Genomic DNA, 25,636 nt, shown 5'->3' on the forward strand with positions numbered 1-25,636 from the left:
AAAAAGGAAAATGTTATTTTATTGAATGTGTAAACGAGACAGAAATCAACGGCATACGTCAATATACCCATATTCACTCCCCATCTATACTGTATTGCATCAGGCATACTGTCTACCACGTCATCACCAAGGGCTTGAGAAGGTCGACCTTCAGTCTGGTTGCATGCAGAACCTGTAACATGGAGTAGGTCAAGTTCAGTAAAAGTGAAATGATTAAGAATTGACTTTCACTTTGTGTGAGTTCATTTGAGTATGATGGTTCATAATCAAAGGAACTCACGCAAAGAGATTTCAGAAGTTGTTAATGGACCTGTGGCGGTTACATGTATTAGTTATCATTGATCAGTTGGCCGATCATTGAACGGTGATTATAAAGATATGTCAAATAAATCAGAGCTCCAGATAAGCTTTTGGTGTTGTGGGTATTTTACCCATACATTTTAAAATCATTGGGTATCAGTAATTCTACCTGCGTATTCAAATTTCTGTTACCCACTAGTTTTTACACATGTGGGTATTTAAGTTAAATATTAAAAAAAAAACTATTCATCTAGTCCCTGCAAACTGGTGTCATGTGGGTTCGAGAGCTTTATAGGACTCAAAAATACCACGATACTTCCACAAGAAAGTGTGATGGCAAATGATCATGATGTAACTGTCATCGTGGAGTTTGGCAAGGTTGACGGAATGCCCCTTTATAATTTCAAAATAAGTTGCTGATTTGCTAATCGAATACGCAGGGTTACTTCACAATATTTTGATGATACGCACAAGTTTTATTTTTGTAGCGTATCTGTAATGTTCGATGCGTATTTGATACGCTTGGATTATATTGTACTGTGTATTTCTGCATTTCTGATGCGTATTTCACGCAGATACGCAGCTTATCTGGAGCTCTGTAAATACTTAGGTAAATTCGTAGATTGCTGTGGACTGATACTGTCAGCGTATGTACTGATCGAGTCGATACTTCAGTAGTGGATGTGCATTTCTTTTGTTCACTAAGATGAACGATCATGCAGTCAAACTCTCTGACGTTTCCCAATGTATGCAAAAACGCTGAGTTCAAGATTATAGGGTCTAAATGATCCGGAACAAATCTATCTGTATGTATTCGAGTTTTGCATTCAAGGGATTTCCCCAGGAATGTGGAAGTGGTCCGTCAGTGTTTACGTCATTTTAAGAATACGGTCTCGTGAAAAATGTATGAGGGTCAAGTTGTGTCGTTCATACGCGTATGATCGTCAGTTCCGCGCATATGGCCGGTCTGTTTTCCAACTTCATATTAAAAAGAACATTCTGGAGTGAGGGCCGATGATTTCATGATCTGAGGAAGGGGCAGGGTTGTCTGACTGGGAATATATATATTTTTTTATAATTGTCCATAGAAATCTTGGAAGAGAGTTGTCCCTTGTGGTTTTTTATTATGAAATATAGTCGCTGGGTGTCCTAAAAAAAATACCCAAAAATAACGAATAACTCAGACATTGCGCTGGCCCTTAAGTAGAGATTATATGTCCGCTTCTTTCAATATTTTATATTTCGGTGAAAGCTGATCGTCTATCAGGAACACTATAACAAAATGTTGAAAAGGCCGCACATGCTATCTTTTATGTTGAGAGTGTGATTCATATGTGAGGCAAGAGAAACCCAACGATCAATATTACAGGGATTAGAATGCCCTGAGAAAAATGCGCTGAAAAGATGAATCAGATTAATCCATGTGTAAACCTACACATTCAAACATACTTTGTTTTCCACGCGCCCTTGCCGTCATGGTAGAGGTGAGGTAAAATAGGGTTTAACGTCGCGTTCAAGGTTATTGTACGTTTATAGGGACGTGCATGCACGTGTGTGTGTGTGTGGCTGCTTGTACTCGTCCGGACTGATGCCGATTTATAGTACTAGCCCACTGAGATAGCATGCCGCAGTTTAACATTATACCCAACTCAGACACAGTATACTGACTCCGAGCCGACCAGTCCTTGCGCCCGAAAGGGTAACAACAAGTACTTTCTTTAAAGGTTTGGTATGACGCCGTCGGGGACCTTCCACTCCCAGGGCGGACGCTCTACCACTAGTCCACGGAAGCGCCCCCGTCACGGTGGAATGGCGATAAAGCTAAATCGCTCGGAAGAAATTAAAGTAAAAGGTATCTGATCTACAGTGGGCCAACATCACATTTAAGCACACGTAGGTTTATCTTCAAAATCACTCTCACTCAGTCCATTTGTCTGCCTACTGTCCAGTTTTAAAGAACACCCAGCAATATATACTGCTCCAAAGAAGTAAAAATACACCTGGTTCTTTCACCTTACTATAGTTAATTTGTCATGCCATACCCCTTTATTTTAGTAGTATAGAGAGACTCACCTTGCTAACAGTGTCGTAGGTGTGGGCGACGCCGACACCATTGACTCTGACAGTTGTCGGCGCTGTTGCCACACCGTACACGTCGACGCTCCCTAATGTCATGGTCGTGGCGTAGTTGCTAGACTTGATAGTGGACGTTAGTCTCTCCTTGAACATGACGACGTAAAATGGGGTTTAACGTGACGTTCAAATTATTGCACTTATATATCGACGTGCACGTACGCGCCTGTGGCTGCTGGTACTTGTCTGGACTTAATCCGGTTTTATAGTGCTAGCACACTGAGATACCAAACAGCAGTTTAACATGCATACCCCACTCAGACACAGTATACTGACTCCGAGCCGACCAGTCCTTGTTTTATTCCCTTTAAGCCGTGGGCAAGGCAGGGTAACAAAAAGTACCATATTTTGACTTCGTTTGGTATGACGTGGCCGGGGATCGAACCACCAACATTCCACTCTCCGGGTAGGCGCTCAATCTACTAGATGATATTGCATCATTATGTTTTGACATCGGTTTCCATTACGTCACAATCAAATGCCGTCACTAATCACTGGATAGCTGTTCACAAGAGACTGGGTTCTGCTAAAAAAGTAAACACGTTGGAAGAAAGATTTTTGATGATAGAAATATATCACCCTCGTTTCTTTTGAAAATGAAAATGAAAGCTAAAAACTTCCCTGCAAACCTCAGAGTTTTAAACATTTATCAACTGGTACTGATATATCTGATATCAAAGCAAAGTCGGGTGAGATTATCTATAAATAAGTTCAATACGTACCCCGTCAAGATTGAACTGGATCTTGTTATGTGGCGCATCTGGAGAGAAACATGAAAAGATGAAGTTTTAGAATAATTTTGACACTAGCCTGACCGCCCGATCCTGTTATCGCCTATAACGACAGGACAGTCGCATTTTACGGCAAGCATGGGTTCCTGAAGACCTAATCTATCCCGCACTTTCACGGGTCCCATAGAATATGATTGCATAAAACTATTTTTGTATCACCAACCGACTAAAATTCAGTACAAAATAGTTAATGTCAAACCAAATGACATCTAAACTTTAAAGCATTAGATTTTGAGTACATTTGTCGTGTTCTACCCCGGATCTTTACGGGTCTACCACTTTGTGAACTCCTCACCTAGAGTCTCGCCGTCGTCCCAGTACAGGAAGCCTTGAGCTGTGTTCCGGCTCGACGAGGCCACCACCAGACCGAAGTCATTGCGTCGGCTTCCAAAAAGCAGGAACAAAGAAACAAACCAATAACACAAACAGATCTCGATATGGGTATATGGCGTATATATTCCTGGGTAAGTTGAAATGAGGTTATGACACGTATATACTTGCATGTACCGGTATGTCGTTCTTCTTGTTCTAGTCTGGGCTTATGCAGGTTCTAAACGTTTGTGTTTACGTCGGTTGGGGTCAGAGACGGTATTGGATGAGATCACCATGAAGAACAGAACGCAATTATACATCGTCCATGGGAGGATCACAGGGCCAGTCGTGCTATTCTTTGGGTGCAACACTGGTCAACCTTTCGTTTTCACGGAACTGTGTTCCGATTGTCGCTGTCGCAGCGGAAGAGCACCCCAACTTTGTCAAAGGCAGAACTGAGACCGCGATCTTCCCCCTTCAGTACGAGTGGGACATCACCTGAAAGCCAGCACTTAGGCCGCGATCTTCCCCCTTCAGTACGAGTGGGACATGACACCAAAGCCAGCACTTAGGCCGCGATCTTCCTCCTTCAGTACGAGTGGAACATGACCTCAAAGCCAGCACTTAGGCCGTGATCTTCCCTCTTCAGTACGAGTGGGACATGACACCAAAGCCAGCACTTAGGCCGCGATCTTCCCCCTTCAGTACGAGCTGGACATGACCTCAAAGCCAGCACTTAGGCCGCGATCTTCCCTCTTCAGTATGAGTGGGACATGACCTCAAAGCCAGCACTTAGGCCGCGATCTTCCTCCTTCAGTATGAGTGGGACATGACCTCAAAGCCAGCACTTAGGCTGCGATCTTCCCCCTTCAGTACGAGTGGGACATGACCTCAAAGCCAGCACTTAGACTGCTATCCTCCCCCTTCAGTACGAGTGGGACATGACCTCAAAGCAAGCACTTAGACCGCGATCTTCCCCCTTCAGTATGAGTGTGACATGACCTCAAAGCCAGCACTTAGGCCGCGATCTTCCCCCTTCAGTACGAGTGGGACATGACCTCAAAGCCAGCACTTAGGCCGCGATCTTCCCCCTTCAGTACGAGTGGGATATGACCTCAAAGCCAGCTTCTGTGTATTAATATCGGACATCTGTGTATCACTGTACGCCTATCTCTTCTGTGTATTAATATCGGACACCTGTGTATCACTGTACGCCTACCTCTTCACTGTGTTCACATCGGGCACCTGTGTCGGGACTATTGTGCCCCCTCTGATGTGGACATTGATCTTGTCCAGCGGTGCACTGACCACTGTCCATCGGCCTGTTTTGGACACCTTCGCCCCAGTGAAGAAATCGTACCACGTATCTTGAGGGAAGTAGGCATTCACTGTAGTGTGTCCCTGTACACGAAAGTTGACACAGCTGTTGAAATTATTCTTATCTTTAGTAAACAGGCTACAAGGAAATCTTACCTTTGTTATTTCTAATGCATTTGCACAAGTTAGATTTTTATATCCTTGGACCACCACGTTATGCTATCTTATGGAGATAAGGGCTTCGTAAGGTGCACCAGGACGAGTGCTTTCAAGTAAGTTCATCGTGAAAATAAAATCCTTATGTCATAGCCCTACTTAAACATACGCTTTAAAAGACTGCCTTGTGAATGATGTAATTGATATCATTTTTTAATAGATTATATTAAATATAATTAGATTTAGATGTCTTGAAACAAGAAGAAACGTAACTGTCACATATTTTGCAAGGACCTAATTGAGAGTGTGAGAACTGTAGTTTCCCTGTTACTTTAATTCTTTGTTTAACAGAAGAATAACAACTGCCACCTTTCAACCTTTCAATAATTCCACCTATACATGTATTTCGATTCACGTTGGTACACACGGGAAATGCACTCACCCTGCCGTAAGCGTGCATTTGAAGCAAAGGTTGCAAAATGAATAGGACATATACAAAACAATACAACTGTTACAGAATTGTTGAAATGGTCCATTTTCTTGTTGACGAATATGTGTCTTCCCAAGAAGTTGTAGAATCTTAAACACAGACAGCAAAGGAAAGAAAACGAATCTACCCTGTTTAACACGGGACTAATCAGCAACGCGTCACCCCATAGAAACTGTTTATCTATGTTGTAGGCGGCGGAATCTGTAGGGTACCTGGAACAGCCGTAACGAACAATATTACCATAATGGTATATCATCATCATCATCATCATCATCATCATCATTATCATCATCATCATCATCATCATCACCACAATCTCCACCAACACCATCCTCCTCATCATTATCATGACCTCCACCGCCATCTCCACCACCACCATCTTCCTTCTCTTCCTTCTCATCATCATCATCATCATCATCATCATCATCATCATCATTTCGTCGTCGTCATTATCATCATTATTGCAATAGTGGGTCACATGATTTTTTCAAAACACCAGCATTATATTATATGAAAAGCATTGTTTCGCAGTTTGGCATAAGTACCGTGGTTGTTCCAGCAAGACAGGTGCCCTGTATTCCATGCTGGTCGAAAGAGCCCCTTTATGAAGAGCGGATGGTTATAATGTATCATCTGGCTCATTGTGTCTCACCCTACATGTACCAAGAAGGCGCCGATCGTTGTTCAACCACTAGCCTGGCTGGTCCATACTCGATTAATCTCTGATTCCCTGACATAGACAGGATATAGCTGACTGGCGTAGTCATTCGCACATTCATGCTTTCATTCAGTGTGACATACGCACTGGAAGATGATAGGTCTGGCCACTGCCCTCTTCTTGGACATCAGGGAGTAGAGGAAAGGTAGAAGACGGTAACGGAGTCTCAAGGCCTCGCGGTTCCGGTCATGCGCAGTGGAACTAAATCGAGTTGCTGCGGGATCTTTGTCCTGAAGGGAAGGGTGCCAGGCATTGTTGTAATTCTACCAAATGTATTTCTGTTGCAGAGTAATCAAGAGAGGATATTTGTGTTTTGGTGAATTTGTTTCCTACAACTTAATCCAAAACACTTGTCCCCGAAGAAAATGTTGTTGAAAACAAATGCTGTCTTTGAATTTTCTTTGTGTCATCAAGTGTAATATCCGTCGGACAAAATATTTGTGTTTTTTTTTTGTTTTTTTTTTTGTTTCACGCCGTACTGAACAATATTTCAGCGATATGATGGCGGTATGTAGATAATCAAGTAAGGACCAGACGATCCAGTGATTTGCAGTGTGAGAACTGACCCACGCAGCTGTGATAGAACAACTATGTGGTTCAATGTGCATGGCCCGGACTCAATTACTTACAGACCGCCGTCATATATGGCTATTCCGAAGTCACCTGTCATGACTTTCAACAAGCAGAGAGTTGCTGTTGACTTATAATCTATCACCTGTTTTCCCCACAGATTGACAACAAGTTAAAAGAAAGACTATTATTGAAGTAAGCGTTGACCAGTTTGATGTGGCTCAAGGACACGGGTAGGTGCTAATAGCTCTATATATAGCTCTATATATATGCAGCCTGTCCATTGTATACTGACCTTAGATAAAACTATCTTACGAAAGGGGAATACCACAATTGGATATATTGTTTGACAGGCATTTCTTTGACGTTGACGGATGACAAAGTAGACGCACTTTATGGATAACAATATGTGACAAATTGTGTCCACTTTGTAAAATTATTTATTTTTAAATTAAGTCTGATATTGAACAATGGTAAAGTTCCAGCAGAGACTCTTTTACCGTTGTCACGTCGTCATTACAGTATAAATAAAAAAAATGTTATCCATAAATTGTGTCATCTTTGTGAAATTGAATATGTTTAAATTAAGTCTGATATTGAACAATGGTAAAGTTCCAGTAGAGACCCTTTTACCGTTGTCACGTCGTCATTACAGTATAAATAAAAAAAATGTTATCCATAAATTGTGTCATCTTTGTGAAATTGAATATGTTTAAATTATCTCTGATACTGAAGAATGGTAATGTTCCGGTAGAGACCCTTTTACCATTGTCAAGCAAGGACAACGGTAGAAGGATCTATACCAAAACGTCACCATTACATTTTGAATAAATAAAATATTATCCATAAATTGTGTAAAAAAATACTACATATCTATTACACTTGTTTAGGGGAACGGGTCGCCAGTCGCCTAAGGCACCGCGATTCGCTGTGCAGAATTGTGTCCCTTTGGCACGCCAGAAACCTATGATTGTGGGTTCGAATCCCAGTTCGCCCCGATTATGTTTCTAGGTTTGTCAGCACCATACCCATGCTCGTGGGTTTCGCCGAAGTGGTAAACGTCTGAGATCTGCATCACTTGGGGCTTTCCTCCCACATTAAGCTGACACACCGTGATATAAATGGAATACTGTTAAAAGCGGCGTTTACCCCAACTCACTCACTATTACACCTGTTTGATGTACATGGTATATTTATGTCGACTCAACCCATAACATAATGCCATGAATTATGTGATTATTGCTCAAGCTTTTTTATTTCTGTGACGAACAGACACTTTGCATCTAAATCATGTATCATGTCATATCTCATATCTCATGCCTAATAGACCGAGGATCATAATCGGTGATAATTTTGTTTTGGATACCACGATTAGAGGATCCCGTTATGGCCAAGAAGCAACTCTGCATAGCGTATGTCGGAATCTTTCCACTTGGTCATCTTAAGAAACAAATTAACCTACCGGTGACATGTGCGTGTTGTGTGATCTCATGAATGGGTAGAAGGCACCTAGTTGTAGCCATCTTGTGCACAGCTCCTCGTCAGAGTCGCCCCTGAACCCACAAATGTCCACGCCGGTGAAGGGGATGCCGAACATGTTAAAGCTCAGAACCTCTGATAAATTAGATAGTTTGGATGAAGACACGGTGATGTCCCGGTTAACGAAATACCAGGCCTAGTTTATTGTAAGATTTGATTGAGTTGAGACGTTACTGTGGGGAGTGAATGAGATTAACTATAACGAATCTCGTTGTGGGAGGAAGCCTTCACTGACTCGAAGTCACGATCACCAGGGGGATATTCCTCAAAGTACAAGTCTGCCCTGGTATAGAGTAGTGCAAGTCAGACCTGATATAGAGTAGAACAAGTCTGACCTGGTATAGAGTAGTACAGGTCTGACCTGGTATAGAGTAGTACAGGTCTGACCTGGTATAGAGTAGTACAGGTCTGACCTGGTATAGAGTAGTACAAGTCTGACCTGGTATAGAGTAGTACAAGTCAGACCTGGTATAGAGTAGTACAGGTCTGACCTGGTATAGAGTAGTACAGGTCTGACCTGGTATAGAGTAGTACAGGTCTGACCTGGTATAGAGTAATACAAGTCTGACCTGGTATAGAGTAGTACAAGTCTGACCTGGTATAGAGTAGTATAAGTCTGACCAGTCAGCAAAGTTGTCTCCTTCCCAGTGTGCGACGTAACTGCCGCTTCCCACAAAAGTAGAGCGAGATAATATAAATGGTCTCTTCTGCAAGATGTTTTTCAGAACGCTGAAACGAAAGCAACAAGGAAGTAGACAAGTAGTAGTTGCTGGTTCGTAAGTAAGTAATCGTAAGTACATTCTCTGCTAAAATGATACTGAGGGTTGTTGGGACTACCTAACTGCATGTGACTCCTCCTGTATCTGCATTGTTCCTACGTGTATGTCGTCTTAAATAACATCCTAAATAATTCTGTAGCCTAATTGTATGTTGTTCAACACTGTTGCTAGTACCAACTTGTATGTTATTCCTAACTCATACTGATTCCTACTTGTATGTTATTCCTAACTGTTGTTGGTTTCTAATGGTATGTTGTTAAACACTGTTGCTAGTACCAACTTGTATGTTATTCCTAACTCATACTGATTCCTACTTGTATGTTATTCCTAACTGTTGTTGGTTTCTAATGGTATGTTGTTAAACACTGTTGCTAGTACCAACTTGTATGTTATTCCTAACTCATACTGATTCCTACTTGTATGTTATTCCTAACTGTTGTTGGTTTCTAATGGTATGTTGTTAAACACTGTTGCTAGTACCAACTTGTATGTTATTCCTAACTCATACTGATTCCTACTTGTATGTTATTCCTAACTGTTGTTGGTTTCTAATGGTATGTTGTTAAACACTGTTGCTAGTACCAACTTGTATGTTATTCCTAACTCATACTGATTCCTACTTGTATGTTATTCCTAACTGTTGTTGGTTTCTAATGGTATGTTGTTAAACACTGTTGCTAGTACCAACTTGTATGTTATTCCTAACTCATACTGATTCCTACTTGTATGTTATTCCTAACTGTTGTTGGTTTCTAATGGTATGTTGTTAAACACTGTTGCTAGTACCTACCTGTATGTTATTCCTAACTCATACTGATTCCTACTTGTATGTTATTCCTAACTGTTGTTGGTTTCTAATGGTATGTTGTTAAACACTGTTGCTAGTACCAACTTGTATGTTATTCCTAACTCATACTGATTCCTACTTGTATGTTATTCCTAACTGTTGTTGGTTTCTAATGGTATGTTGTTAAACACTGTTGCTAGTACCAACTTGTATGTTATTCCTAACTCATACTGATTCCTACTTGTATGTTATTCCTAACTGTTGTTGGTTTCTAATGGTATGTTGTTAAACACTGTTGCTAGTACCAACTTGTATGTTATTCCTAACTCATACTGATTCCTACTTGTATGTTATTCCTAACTGTTGTTGGTTTCTAATGGTATGTTGTTAAACACTGTTGCTAGTACCTACCTGTATGTTATTCCTAACTCATACTGATTCCTACTTGTATGTTATTCCTAACTGTTGTTGGTTTCTAATGGTATGTTGTTAAACACTGTTGCTAGTACCTACCTGTATGTTATTCCTAACTCATACTGATTCCTACTTGTATGTTATTCCTAACTGTTGTTGGTTTCTAATGGTATGTTGTTAAACACTGTTGCTAGTACCAACTTGTATGTTATTCCTAACTCATACTGATTCCTACTTGTATGTTATTCCTAACTGTTGTTGGTTTCTAATGGTATGTTGTTCAACACTGTTGCTAGTACCAACTTGTATGTTATTCCTAACTCATACTGATTCCTACTTGTATGTTATTCCTAACTGTTGTTGGTTTCTAATGGTATGTTGTTAAACACTGTTGCTAGTACCAACTTGTATGTTATTCCTAACTCATACTGATTCCTACTTGTATGTTATTCCTAACTGTTGTTGGTTTCTAATGGTATGTTGTTAAACACTGTTGCTAGTACCTACCTGTATGTTATTCCTAACTCATACTGATTCCTACTTGTATGTTATTCCTAACTGTTGTTGGTTTCTAATGGTATGTTGTTAAACACTGTTGCTAGTACCTACCTGTATGTTATTCCTAACTCATACTGATTCCTACTTGTATGTTATTCCTAACTGTTGTTGGTTTCTAATGGTATGTTGTTAAACACTGTTGCTAGTACCAACTTGTATGTTATTCCTAACTCATACTGATTCCTACTTGTATGTTATTCCTAACTGTTGTTGGTTTCTAATGGTATGTTGTTCAACACTGTTGCTAGTACCAACTTGTATGTTATTCCTAACTCATACTGATTCCTACTTGTATGTTATTCCTAACTGTTGTTGGTTTCTAATGGTATGTTGTTCAACACTGTTGCTAGTACCAACTTGTATGTTATTCCTAACTCATACTGATTCCTACTTGTATGTTATTCCTAACTGTTGTTGGTTTCTAATGGTATGTTGTTAAACACTGTTGCTAGTACCAACTTGTATGTTATTCCTAACTCATACTGATTCCTACTTGTATGTTATTCCTAACTGTTGTTGGTTTCTAATGGTATGTTGTTAAACACTGTTGCTAGTACCTACCTGTATGTTATTCCTAACTCATACTGATTCCTACTTGTATGTTATTCCTAACTGTTGTTGGTTTCTAATGGTATGTTGTTAAACACTGTTGCTAGTACCAACTTGTATGTTATTCCTAACTCATACTGATTCCTACTTGTATGTTATTCCTAACTGTTGTTGGTTTCTAATGGTATGTTGTTCAACACTGTTGCTAGTACCTACCTGTATGTTATTCCTAACTCATACTGATTCCTACTTGTATGTTATTCCTAACTGTTGTTGGTTTCTAATGGTATGTTGTTCAACACTGTTGCTAGTACCAACTTGTATGTTATTCCTAACTCATACTGATTCCTACTTGTATGTTATTCCTAACTGTTGTTGGTTTCTAATGGTATGTTGTTAAACACTGTTGCTAGTACCAACTTGTATGTTATTCCTAACTCATACTGATTCCTACTTGTATGTTATTCCTAACTGTTGTTGGTTTCTAATGGTATGTTGTTAAACACTGTTGCTAGTACCAACTTGTATGTTATTCCTAACTCATACTGATTCCTACTTGTATGTTATTCCTAACTGTTGTTGGTTTCTAATGGTATGTTGTTAAACACTGTTGCTAGTACCAACTTGTATGTTATTCCTAACTCATACTGATTCCTACTTGTATGTTATTCCTAACTGTTGTTGGTTTCTAATGGTATGTTGTTAAACACTGTTGCTAGTACCAACTTGTATGTTATTCCTAACTCATACTGATTCCTACTTGTATGTTATTCCTAACTGTTGTTGGTTTCTAATGGTATGTTGTTAAACACTGTTGCTAGTACCAACTTGTATGTTATTCCTAACTCATACTGATTCCTACTTGTATGTTATTCCTAACTGTTGTTGGTTTCTAATGGTATGTTGTTAAACACTGTTGCTAGTACCAACTTGTATGTTATTCCTAACTCATACTGATTCCTACTTGTATGTTATTCCTAACTGTTGTTGGTTTCTAATGGTATGTTGTTCAACACTGTTGCTAGTACCAACTTGTATGTTATTCCTAACTCATACTGATTCCTACTTGTATGTTATTCCTAACTGTTGTTGGTTTCTAATGGTATGTTGTTAAACACTGTTGCTAGTACCTACCTGTATGTTATTCCTAACTGATGCTGATTCCTACTTGTATGTTATTCCTAACGGGTACTGATTCCTACTTGTGTGTTATTCATAACTGGCGCTGGTTCCTACGTGTATGTTGTTCTACATTGTTGCTAGCACTTACTTGTGTGTTATTCCTAACTGTTGCTGGTTCATACTGGTATGTTATTCCTCTGTTGTTGGTGCCTACATATGTGTATCTCTGTGGTTGGTATCTACCTGTATGTGAATCTGTTGTTGTTACCTAAATGTATGTGACTCTGTTGTTGGTACCTACATGTATGTGACACTGCTATCGGTACCTACGTATATATGACTCTGTTGTTGGTACCTACATGCATGTGGCTCTGTTGTTGGTACCTACATGTATGTGGCTCTGTTGTTGGTATGTACCTGTATTTGACTCTGTTGTTGATACCTACATGTATGTGACTCTGTTGTTGTTAACTAACTTTATGTGACTCTGTTGTTGGTACCTACATGTATGTTTCTCTGTTGTTGGTACCTAACTGTATGTGACTCTGTTGTTGGTACCTACATGTATGTGACTCTGTTGTTGTTACCTACGTACACATGACTCTTATGTTGGTACCTACATGTATGTGACTGTGGTTGTTACCTACGTATGTATGAGTCTGTTGTTGGTACCTACATGTATGTGACTGTGGTTGGTACCTACAGGTATGTGGCTCTGTGGTTGGTACCTACAGGTATGTGACTCTGTTGTCGGTACCTACCTGTATGTGACTCTGTTGTCGGTACCTACAGGTATGTTGCTGTTGTTGATACCTACATGTATGTGACTCTGGTGTTGTTAACTAACTTTATGTGACTCTGTTGTTGGTACCTACATGTATGTTTCTCTGTTGTCGGTACCTAACTGTATGTGACTCTGTTCTTGATACCTACATGTACGTGACTCTGTGGTTGTTACCTACGTAAATAATACTCTGTTGTTGGTACCTAACTGTATGTGACTCTGTTGTTGGTACCTACATGTATGTGACTCTGTTGTTGGTACCTACGTACATATGACTCTGTTGTTGTTACCTACATGAATGTGACTGTGGTTGGTACCTACATGTATGTGGCTCTGTGGTTGGTACCTACATGTATGTGACTCTGTTGTTGTTAACTAACTTTATGTGACTCTGTTGTTGGTACCTACATGTATGTGACTCTGCCGTCGGTACCTACAGGTATGTGGCTGTTGTTGGTACCTACAGGTATGTGACTCTGTTGTCGATACCTACAGGTATGTGGCTGTTGTTGGTACCTACAGGTATGTGAATCTGTTGTCGGTACCTACAGGTATGTGGCTGTTGTTGGTACCTACAGGTATGTGACTGTGGTTGTTACCTACGTATATATGAGTCTGTTGTTGGTACCTACATGTATGTGGCTCTGTGGTTGGTACCTACGTACATAAGACTCTGTTGTTGGTACCTACATGTATGTGACTCTGTTGTCGGTACCTACAGGTATGTGACTCTGTTGTTGGTACCTACAGGTATGTGACTCTGTTGTTGGTACCTACAGGTATGTGGCTGTTGTTGGTACCTACAGGTATGTGACTCTGTTGCCGGTACCTACAGGTATGTGACTCTGTTGTTGGTACCTACAGGTATGTGACTCTGTTGTCGGTACCTACAGGTATGTGGCTGTTGTTGGTACCTACAGGTATGTGACTCTGTTGCCGGTACCTACAGGTATGTGACTCTGTTGTTGGTACCTACAGGTATGTGACTCTGTTGTCGGTACCTACCTGTATGTGACTCTGCTCTCAAAGTATCCGTACAGATTATGCAGGTTGTAGTGTAGCCCTTCATGGAACTTGGCCGACATACACAGGGTCTTGGCAGTGATGCTTCCTCCATCCAAGGCTGATTATAGATGTGAATATTATTTGTATATTGTAGTAGCATTGTAGCAAACTCTTTGTAATCTTTCCTAATACACAAAGAAGGGTAACGAAAATAGTTAAATCCATTGGATAGGCTGGTCTCAGGTGAAATTGGGATAGAGATTAGTGCGAAAACCCATGAGGCGGTCGGACACAACTCGATGTACATTGTATGCAAGATGCGGTTTGGGTACCTTTTTCTTCCCAAAGATGTGTAAGATGGGGCACTGGGAACAAGTTATGACCGTGGTGCTAGATCGAATTGCAATTGGAGAGAGTTGGACATACGTGGTTTGTAGGGCGGGTTCTCCAGGGTGTTGCTGTCACATCCTGTCTCAGATCCGTCCTTGAAGTTGGACGGCTCGTTCATGTCCTGCCGACATATAATGTTTTACTATATGCTCAACGTCATTACTGAAGGGTCACCTAGTTATGTAGGGTGTCAAACATGAACATATACCAACAGGCGTCAAGAGGTATGTGTATGTTGACAATGTGATTCACAGTAGAAGAACTTGTTGTGTATGTCTTTGTCCTATGGATGTTTCTTTTATGAATCAGGAAAAAAAACATTGAAAATGATTGAAGGTGATAGAAAAGGCTACCAAAAAACATCCCTGAAACAACTAGTGATTTAGCCTTGCCCACGCACGTTCCATACCTGACAAGTAACAGTCAACAGTTCATTGCAGATACGTTTAGTATGTATGTGTCCCACTAACTGAATGCTTTTATTAAACTAGAAAGAAAAAACAATGAAAATAATTGAGAGAAAAAGCTACAAAACACAACCAAAGTGCAATACATGACAAGTAAAAGTCAATGTGGGGATAAAGGGTTCATTACAGATGAAATGAACTGCACTCTTGGAAGATGAAAATGCGATGTTTATCTTATAATCTGCGTATATACTTACTTAGTATTAAATCGTACACCAGTCTGACGCACATCCACTGGCATACCTTAACTTAAATCATCTGCCCATTGTTAACGTGAATCTACTTCTTGATATAGGAATTGTATCCATCTAATCGAAACTAAAGATACAGATGAACATCGATGTGTCGAAATCTGATGTGTCGAATTAGTGATTCGCTTCTATTGCATTTCCTCATTTGACCTATGATATTTGTTTGTCTGATAAGACAAATGCTTTGACACGTCATGGAAATCATGAACCCAAATTTCGTCACTATTAATGTTAAAGATAAGTCCTTGTTCATTATATCATTCATTTATTGATAACCTGATTGATTTTATATTCTTGTTACCATATGCATGAACCTGCTATCTATACTGTAGTCCATGTACGATGTCATTCTTGTTGTGTTTACAATAAGATTGAACAGCTGTATCTGGTTGTGTCTGAAAAAATCGTCGCCTCTTTTCTCATGTCCGTACGCGTGTGCGTTCAACAGAGTTGTTCTACTGTATACCACACAAGGTTTACACTCATTGTTACATACCGAAACCTGGACAGCCGTGTCAATGTTCCACACATTCACACAGATTGATGCTTACAATGAAACAGAATAAAAAAAACCAAAAAACAATCATGTGAAATGTAGCTACGACATCCACTAAGAGGGATGACTTTCGACTTCTTATTTGTGTATGGTATTCATTGTGTACTTACAATCCAGAGGCCATCAAATGGAAGTTTAGCGTGCATGATCTGAGCGTGTTTCTGCCACCATGCTTCAGCCTTGGGGTGAGTGAAATCTGGGAACACCGTCTTCCCCGGCCACACCTGTCATAGGTACAGAGCAATCAACCAACGTGTTCTCACATACAGGTCCCACAAGGCATACAACCTGTCTTCACAACTGCCACAGGTACAGATCAAACTGTACGTGTTCTCACATATAGGTACCCACAAGACATACAACCTGTCTTCACAAAATTCCATATTGGAATAAAAAGTTCAGGTATTTTCATTGCCAAATGTTTTCTGAAGCACTTTATCATTTAGGAGGGAAGGACTCTTCTGTTGTATCTGTATTCACAGAGGGAAAAAAAAGAACGTTGAAACAGTAAAGAAGCTGCCCATACTACTTTCATATCTTAATTATGTTTTCGATTTCAAACTGGTGCCTTTTCACTGAAAATGGAATTGATAATGTCAATGTTAAAACACTCCTGGTTATAAACAGTTTTCCCATTTGCTTGCCACGTTATTCAGTTGATAAGATAAATATTGTTGAGGGATAAATCTTAAATTCTTTGGACAATGAGTTGCACAATTATTCTACATACATGTACGTTGATGTACGTTAAAATGAATCAAGGGCACGCCAGAAACCAATGACTGTGGGTTCGAATCCCGGTTCGCCCCGATTATGTTTCTAGTTGTGTCAGCACCATACCCGTGCTCGTGGGTTTCACCGAAGTGTTGAACGTCTGAGGCCTGCATCACTTCGGGCTTTCCTCCTACATTAAGCTGTCACGCCGTGATATAACTTGAATACTGTTAAGGCGACGTAAAACCCAACTCACTCACACTCGTGTGCTATGTTTAAGCCTCAAAAATTAACTTTTCATGCATTGCATCTTTTTACGTATCACCAAGTTGAAAATATCTTATGACAACCCACCTCTCCCACAACAAGGGCAGATCCATCGGCAGTCTTCACGAAGATATCATCTGTTACGCCATCGTCATACGGGGCATACTGGCCCCCAGGCTGGGTATTGCTGATGCCGGGATCCTGGAATGTACGTGTCCGTTAGTGTGAGGTGGGGGTGGGTCTGGGATCGTTGTTACCTGTTACAGACAGGTTATTTGTCGGCCATTCTTACAACATCTACAGAGCTGTCAGGTGCGAGGATCGCTTCTTTTCAATTTGGGGTTTAATGGGAAAACTAATTCCAACATTGATTCAAACCATACCACGTTTCTCATTATCAAAAGAGTTCGTGTTTAATTGCGTCATGGCTTTAAATTCAATTTCGTGCCGTTAAATCAGCTCTACATTGAAAACACTTCGCAATTTTCCAGACATATGACGTCTTGGTAAATGATAGAGTCTGGACCAGTGTCAATACGATGTATTGGATTTGGACATGAGCACCTGATCTATCTAGTCGGCTCTTGCACAGGCTGCTTGTCGGGACTGGTGACTTATTTGGTTGTTCCCTGCCTGATATCAACTAGTGGTCGGTCTGGTTCAGACGTTATTGTTTACAGGCCGTCGTGTTATACACGAAACCAATATGCATAACCCGCACCTGGTGTCATGGGTGTCGTTGTAGTGTTAGTTTGTAGTTAGTTCTGAAACTTCCATTGCTAGTGTTAGGTTTCTGTTACGTCGCATAACAATAATATCCTTTCAATAATAGACGCTTCTCAGATAAGTCCTTTCAAGAACTTACCAATATTATAACATATTTCTCCCCATGGCTATGGACATCCTTGACAATGTCCGGCAGCTGACCATACATATTGATGTCGTAGGTCCAGTCCATCTCCTTGACCATGTAGTCGATGTCGTTCCAGATGGCGTCCTTATGAAGAAATGAATATTTAAAACTTGTTCCTTATGAATGCAGATATCTGCGATGAATGATAATAGATTATTTGAACTCAATGTTTGTCCCTTTGAACCTTGTTGACAGTCATCATGCATAAATGAACCTCGGGAGCTGTTTGTGCGTTTATGTCAATGTCTGGACCGCTGATCAATTGCTGGAGTACTGTTACATGCGGAGTCAGCACAAACACTAACTCACACAAACACTTTTGTTTGTTTGTTTGTTTGTTTGTTGTTTAACGCCGCACTCAGCAATAATTCCAGCTAAATGACGGCGGTCTGTAAATAATCGAGTCTGGACCAGACAATCCAGTGATTGACATCTTAAGCATCGTTCCACGCAACTGGGATGCGATGAAATGTATCAACCAAGACAGGGAGCCTGACAACCTAGACCCGTTAGTAGCCTCTTACGACAAGCACAGTCGCCTTTTACGGCAAGCATTGGTTGCTGACGACCTATTCTACCCTGGACCTTCACGGGTCTACGCAAACTCTAACTACGTTTAAAGACAGAGGATGTACGCGTAAAGTGAGTGAGTGAGTGAGTTAATATTTAACGTCACATCGGCAATATTGCAGCCATATCGTGACGAGAGAAAATGTGACTTTCATAACATATATGTAAACTGAATAAAATTCTGTCGACGAAGGACAGTAAAACAACTAGATTATCACAGATATATGTTTAAAACTAGTACAGAACCATAAAATAGGACAATTCATAACAGTACAATAGATAAAATTGGGCTATATATCACCAGCAGCTAAAGTGAGGACACCATACTGAGGACCATGGGGACTTACAGTACCTTTGCTACCTGCATGGACCCCAGCAGGATTTACACCATCCCTTTAGTCACTGGCGACCGTTGACAGGGGTACGCGTAAAGTACGTGAAGATAAGTGAACATATCTTATGTTGAAGATGCATAGGTGAAATATGGGTACATATCAGGATCATATTCGAGACACGTTTACGTCCATGAGAAATGCATGTCAACGTAGGAGATTCACAGAACTAATAAAACCTTGTGATAATAAGAATAATCTTCTAATGCTCTTCTAGGGGCGGTCGGGTTACTCTGGTGGTTAAAGCGGTCGCTCATCACACCGAAGACCCGGGTTCGCTTCCCGACATGGGTACAATGTGTGAAGCCCATTTCTGGTGTCTCCCACCGTGATATTGCTGCAATATTGCTAAAATCGGCGTAAAACTATACTCACTCACTAATGCTATTTTACATCTTGTAAATGTTACCTACAAATGGCATATTCTTGTTCCTCATCCTCTGTAGGGTTGCGTTCATCCCGCTTGATCCGCCATAATCCCACCTACTCAGGTGGTAACCTAGCGACCAGTAAGGCGGAAGTGGTGGCTGTCCAATCAGAGCCCAGTATTGATCGATGACGTCATCCGGCGTGGGACCAGTGAAAACATAGAAGTCCAGTATTCCACCAAGAGCTCGGTAGCGAATTGTCACAGGACTGGTAGGAAGAAGGTCTATACCTGCACGCATGTGATAAGGGAAATATGGCATTGAAGCTTTATTCTCCAGTAACTGTGGCAACTATCTCCGTGCTATGTCACGCAATTATCATAAATAATCAAAACTTATAGCAGTTGCCGTTGTGTTGCTGTTATAAAAAGTTCGAACAAAATATGGCAAACAGTATGGACATGAGCACACTCGGCGACTTGTTTGATAACGTTTCATCGTTTCATCATTTCATCATTCCATCTCTCTCCCTTTAGTTACTTACAATATATAGCCCATTTTTATATTGTGTGTTTGACTATACGCTCTTCTTTTAAATGTCCTTAAGTAGTTTTAAATCAAATCTGTGATATTCTAGTCATTGTACTGTCCATCGATGACAGGTTTATATTGATTCTGAATATATTAATTTCTAATGCATGACTTCTCGTCACCATATGGGTGAAAAATTGCCGATGTGGCGTTAAAAACTCAATCACTCACTCATAATTTCATCGAAGGTCTAATCGGTGCTCATGATATCAATTACTGAAATGTCCAATCCAGACTCGATTATTTACCGGCCGCCGTCAGATATCTAGAATATTGCCGAGTGCGGTATTAAACGACAGACAGACTCGATTATTTACCGGCCGCAGTCTTATATCTTGACAATTGCCAGACAGACAGACAGACAGACAGACAGTAAATGTGTGCCTAGGTTGAAATCCGCAACAGGATGATATACCAAGTGTATAATTATAGAAACTTTCACGTAGTAATAAACATGTAGGTGGCAGCTGTATACATAGCATTATACTTATTGACACTACATTTATCAGTATAGCAAGGGACATTTTGTCACTAGATGCATCAGTATAAGATATTGTCACTACTTACGCAGAGCGTTGCTGTTAAGGAGGAATATCCCAAAGGCGTCCCCGTTTGGTTCTATTCCGAGCACAAACGGGTGGCTTCCGTACAGATTGGTGTTGATCTAGGCGACAGAAACCATGCGACAGGAACTATGACAACATGGCTATTAATATTTCATAAATTAATCCACGAGAATTTCCTGATTATCCGTCCCGGATTGGATATTTTACCATCCAGTGTACCATCCTCGTCACTCATTTACTTTGTCACTAAGACACGTATCACCTTACTGATTCACTCACCTAAACATCCAAATTGGTTATCCACACGCACGCACGCACGCATACACGCACGCATGCACACAAACATAGGAGACCTACTCACCTTAGGGATAATGTCATGAGCCCAGAGGGAGTAGCCAGGACACACACACACACACACACACACATAGGGGAAATATACCTCACTCACCTTAGGGATGATGTCATGAGCCCAGAGGGAGTAGCCAGGACTCTGCTCCAGTGGGATCCGGAAAGGTTTCCTGTTTTCTCCAATCCCGTACAAGTTGGTGGTGGGCACCCCGACTGAGATCTGTAGCATCTGGTCGGAGAAGATCAGGGGAGCGAGACTCGCGTCAAACCTTCAACAGATTATTGAAGATCAGAGGTACTCTACTCGCGTCAAACCTTCAACAGAATAATGAAAATGAGGGGAGCGAGACTCGCATCAAACCTTCAACAAAATATTGAAGATCAGAGGCACTCTACTCGCGTCAAACCTTCAACAGAATATTGAAGATCAGAGGTACTCTTCTCGCGTCAAACCTTCAACATATCATTGAAGATCAGAGGTACTCTTCTCGCGTCAAACCTTCAACAGATTATTGAAGATCAGAGGAGCGAGACTCGCGTCAAACCTTCAACAGAATATTGAAAATGAGGGGAGCGAGACCCGCATCAAACCTTCAACAAAATATTGAAGATCAGAGGTACTCTACTCGCGTCAAACCTTCAACAGATCATTGAAGATCAGAGGAGCGAGACTCGCGTCAAACCTTCAACAGAATATTGAAAATGAGGGGAGCGAGACTCGCGTCAAACCTTCAACAGAATATTGAAGATCAGAGAAGCGAGGCTCCCGTCAAACTTTCAATGGAATATTGGGAGAGACCGGATGAACGAGACCGGCTTCAAACCTTCAACTAAACATTGTGAAGAGATGATGATGACGTATTGTTGACATTAAACCTTCAACAAAATATAGTTTTGTATTAATGTTGACAGAGATTGATGCCTGAGGTTTCACAATAACTCACAGAACACTCCTCGTTGACTTCCTGGTGACGGTGAGGCCGAAGGGATTGTGGTCGATATTGTAGGTGTAATCAGTGTGTTGAGAAGAGCCAGATACCTTGTTGAGTGGTAGAGGAACTTCATAGCGCTTGTTCTTGGGGTCATATATCTGTGGAACGAAATATGCTTGAGACGGATGAATAATTAATCGTTTTTGCCGTCATTTGTGTTTAAACAACGAAAGATTTAGGCAGAATTTAATTCATATTGTAAGACTGTTAAGAACAAAAACGCCGATATACGCAGTAAGCGATTGTCAAGTGATTGTGTTTTGTGAAGGACCGATGCAATTCCGTATTTTGAATTTTGCCACATGCCCCCATGTTTGATCAGGTGACCACTTGAATTGCCCTTGCACGTGTTTGTGATGGATGCCACTAATGGGACTGGAAATGCTCAACTTTTCGCGAACACTTGTTTTCATCTTTATTTGATAGTGATATTTGATATTATTTGATCATAAACACATGCTTATGAAACAGTCGGAAACGTACCACTGTCCGCGTGTGCAATCAAGGAAGACGTGATACTGTACGATAATTTATATTCAGAGTTCTGTATGTGATATATATAAGCCTACATAAATACGTGTCACTTTATTAATGTGAACAAGCAAGGGAGAATTCGATTTTTCAATTATTTTCCGTCCATTAATGTCATGATTTTACAGTTCTGGACTATGTCATGAAAACGGATATACCAATATATAATTCTGAAACATTATCATAAAAGCGCCGCCATTTGTTATTATATTGCTCAAGACGTAGAGGTAGAATTTTAAATTCTGGAGAAAAGTATATCAAATTCATTGCGGATTTAAAAACTTGAGGTATTGACTGACGAGACCAACTTATTTTAGTTCATTTTGCCATTGTCAAGAAGGATGAATAACAAGGTTAACAGTCGTATTCAGGAGAACATTATTATTTCATGACGTGTCGAGATTTGATGAAAAAATGGACACAGATCCTTGAAATTTACTGCTTTATTTGAACATTTGAGCACGTCTATTCTGCTGACATATTCAGGCAATAACATGGATTCGAACGTACTGCAGGCATGTGGACAAGACCGCCAGGTCAACAAAACTCCAAATGGCAAATATAAGACTACATGGTAAAGTAGTTTGTGTATACCTTGAGTTGGAGTCTACTGCCAGTTTGCGCGACCACGTCAGCTTGTAAGTCCATGACGTCATGGGGCCAGTGTGTGTGTCGGTTTCTTGACAACAGCACAGACTTGCCATTGTTCATTACTTTCTGTACAGAGTAGTCTTCCCCTGTTGGATGGAAACAATAGGGGGCGCCCTTCACGTTAGTGGTTTGCCAGCAGCAGCCACGTGACAGGCAGGCGGCTTCGCTTGCACCTGTTTCTGGGTGACAATCACTCCTTCAAGAAATGAGAAAAAGAGATATTAATAATTTGTACACTGTAACTCTCGACAAAAATGTGAAATATAATATAAATTTGAACGTTTCATCTTTTCGTACTTTAAGGTATATTTATGACATAACTTATCCACATAAACAAAACCAGACAATCACATAGCGACTGAATACAACTGATATAACTGTATATTGTTTCCGTCAGTCTTACAATCTTTGAAACACATGTTGATTACAATCCATAATCCATACGGGGCGTGTTTTGGGTCTCATTTCGCTAAGTTAAGACAAGTGACAGACAGGTGGAGGACATTTCCAAACTTGATACACCAGTGACCAAAATGGTGTCCGATGCAATTCCTAGTTTCACTTGTTTAATTTCGCGAACACCGTGTGATTGATGAACACATGCTAATGATATAATCGGAATCGTTCAATGAATTCTTCTTGTAGCAGAGGATTCTTATGACGATGGAAAGGGTTTGTTGCCACTATGTTTGCACGCGACTTCTTACAGGTAATGAGGGGCGGTCGGGTAGCCTAGTGGTTAAAGCGTTCGCTCGTCACGCCGAAGACCCGGGTTCGATTCCCGACATGGGTACAATGTGTGAAGCCCATTTCTGGTGACCCCCGCCGTGATATTGCTGGAATATTGCTAAAAACGGCGTAAAACCATACTCACTCACTCACTACAGGTAATGAAGGAGCAAGACATAACTCTGAAACGTCGTTCTTAAAATAAAAGAATTAGCTATCCATAAAGTGTCATGTATTCATGTTCTCCCAACTTCTAAATGCCTATGAAAGACTTCATTCGACAACAAGACGGAGCTATAATTGAGATCAATCAGTACAACATCATCGTCCAGAAGAACATCAGGACCAACAACCATCCTGCCTTTCTACGACGCCTTCACCTGATGGAGGTGCTAGAAGTAGCTCTGAAACGTACTGAGGATAAAGACGTTGCTATCCATAAAAAATGTCATGTATTCATGAGGATATTATGTCACGCGTGTGTAGTTAACTCTTTAGTAACATCGACATCCTCATCATCTATACATACGGTTAAAAACCAATTGTGACATTTCTATAAAGGCAGTTATAGCCCATGACTAGCCTCCGTATATCCTCACAGTTCGTCCTTTATGATCAGCTGTTACATATTCAAGATGTCACAACTGTTGGCTACAATTCGACCCGTTACAAACATCCGCCAATGCTTACTGTAAAGGTTAGAGTAGAAACTCTGTTTTATTATTTTTTTAATTAACGCCTAAGTCCCAATATCTCAACTATTTCTGAGAAGAATTTAATCTGGGTTGGACAAACAATTACAGTATGACCAACATCCCGTGCCGTCGGCACGATGATGCAATCAACCAGGGCATTGATATGTCCTTTATCCATTATAAGTCTTCTCTGACGACAACCATACACTGTATATACGTGTACAGGACTTTACCGGCAACGTACCTGTGTTCGCCTTTGAGATGACACCGAGGTCCCGTAGCCCCTGAGGAGTAAAAGCACCATCGCACACCAGGGTCGTTGTTAGGAGGGCGTCTCCAGCAACACCCCCGGGCTTCACAGTTAGACTGAGATGCCCCGGGCTCTGGGTGACAGTCCGTTCGACTCTGGGGCTCCGTGCTGCATAGGTCTTGATCTCGCTGTGTAATCACATGTCCAGGTATGTTACCATAGATACCAAACCCGTGCAGCCATGTTGGTAATCCTACTAAGTATGTGACTTGTAGTATTATGAAATGTTGCCGAGTCATTTCAACTATGAACTAAAAATGAGGTACAAGAATAGTCTCGACCTCTTAACTGAGATTGTGACTTTACGGTGTACATATACCTATGCCCGGTGTTTGAGAAATGCCAGATAACACAAGATAGTGGACTGTGGAACGCACACCTGCCAGCTCTCATAACATAAACTACTGTAGTATAGGTGAAGGTATTCTCTACCGAATGTCCATGACTGTCTGTATTAAAATGTAACAATACCAACAATTTCTTAAAAACGTACAAAGCTAAAACGAATCTGTGTCCGGTGTCCATTTAAATATTTGAGTGAGTGAATCATTTGAGTTTAACGCCACTCTTAATATTATTTCAGTCATATCATGGTGTGTTAGCTTAATGTTGAATGAAACCCTGAAGTGATGCGGGTATCATTATGAGACGTTCACCACTTTAGTGAAACCCACGAGCACGGGAAAGGTGCTGACAAAACAAGAAACATAATCGGGACGAACCGGGATTTGAACCGATGATCATAAGTTTCTGGCGAGCCGGGGGAACGAAACTCAAATTGCGACGACTGGGCCACCCTTGCAACCCGACTGCTTCTTCGAGAGATAACATTAATGTTTGGTTCCTCCAAATAGCATATCATTTGTCATGCATCTTAAAGACGTTCCCCTTAACTTGATAACAGAACATGTATGACATGTAAGTGTGCTGCAAATAGGTTAACTATGCACCGCTTGTAGGGGGCACTTCTCGGCAGTTTGGAACACACGCCTACGTTTATCAAGAGGTATG

At 40.8% G+C, this 25,636-nt stretch overlaps 1 protein-coding gene across 1 annotated transcript; it reads right to left on the minus strand.

The window, feature by feature from the left end:
• LOC139472765 (lysosomal alpha-glucosidase-like) lies at nt 1-24,864 on the minus strand. Its single transcript, XM_071255231.1, has 20 exons — nt 24,560-24,864; nt 22,835-23,087; nt 21,662-21,807; nt 20,818-20,986; nt 20,371-20,467; nt 19,258-19,502; nt 17,835-17,966; nt 17,057-17,170; nt 16,099-16,212; nt 14,751-14,835; nt 14,325-14,442; nt 8,922-9,055; nt 8,250-8,401; nt 6,305-6,447; nt 5,627-5,711; nt 4,756-4,937; nt 3,520-3,608; nt 3,156-3,193; nt 2,374-2,520; nt 1-172 (listed from the first exon to the last, which is right to left on the minus strand). Exons 1-20 carry the CDS (start codon nt 24,862-24,864, stop codon nt 113-115), a joined length of 2,808 nt encoding a protein of 935 aa, XP_071111332.1. The 3' UTR covers nt 1-112.
• Nucleotides 24,865-25,636: the final 772 nt, after the last annotated feature.

This window comes from Haliotis cracherodii, unplaced genomic scaffold (genome assembly GCF_022045235.1).
Source record: "Haliotis cracherodii isolate W230 unplaced genomic scaffold, xgHalCrac1.p SCAF_25, whole genome shotgun sequence".
Lineage (NCBI taxonomy): Eukaryota > Metazoa > Mollusca > Gastropoda > Lepetellida > Haliotidae > Haliotis > Haliotis cracherodii.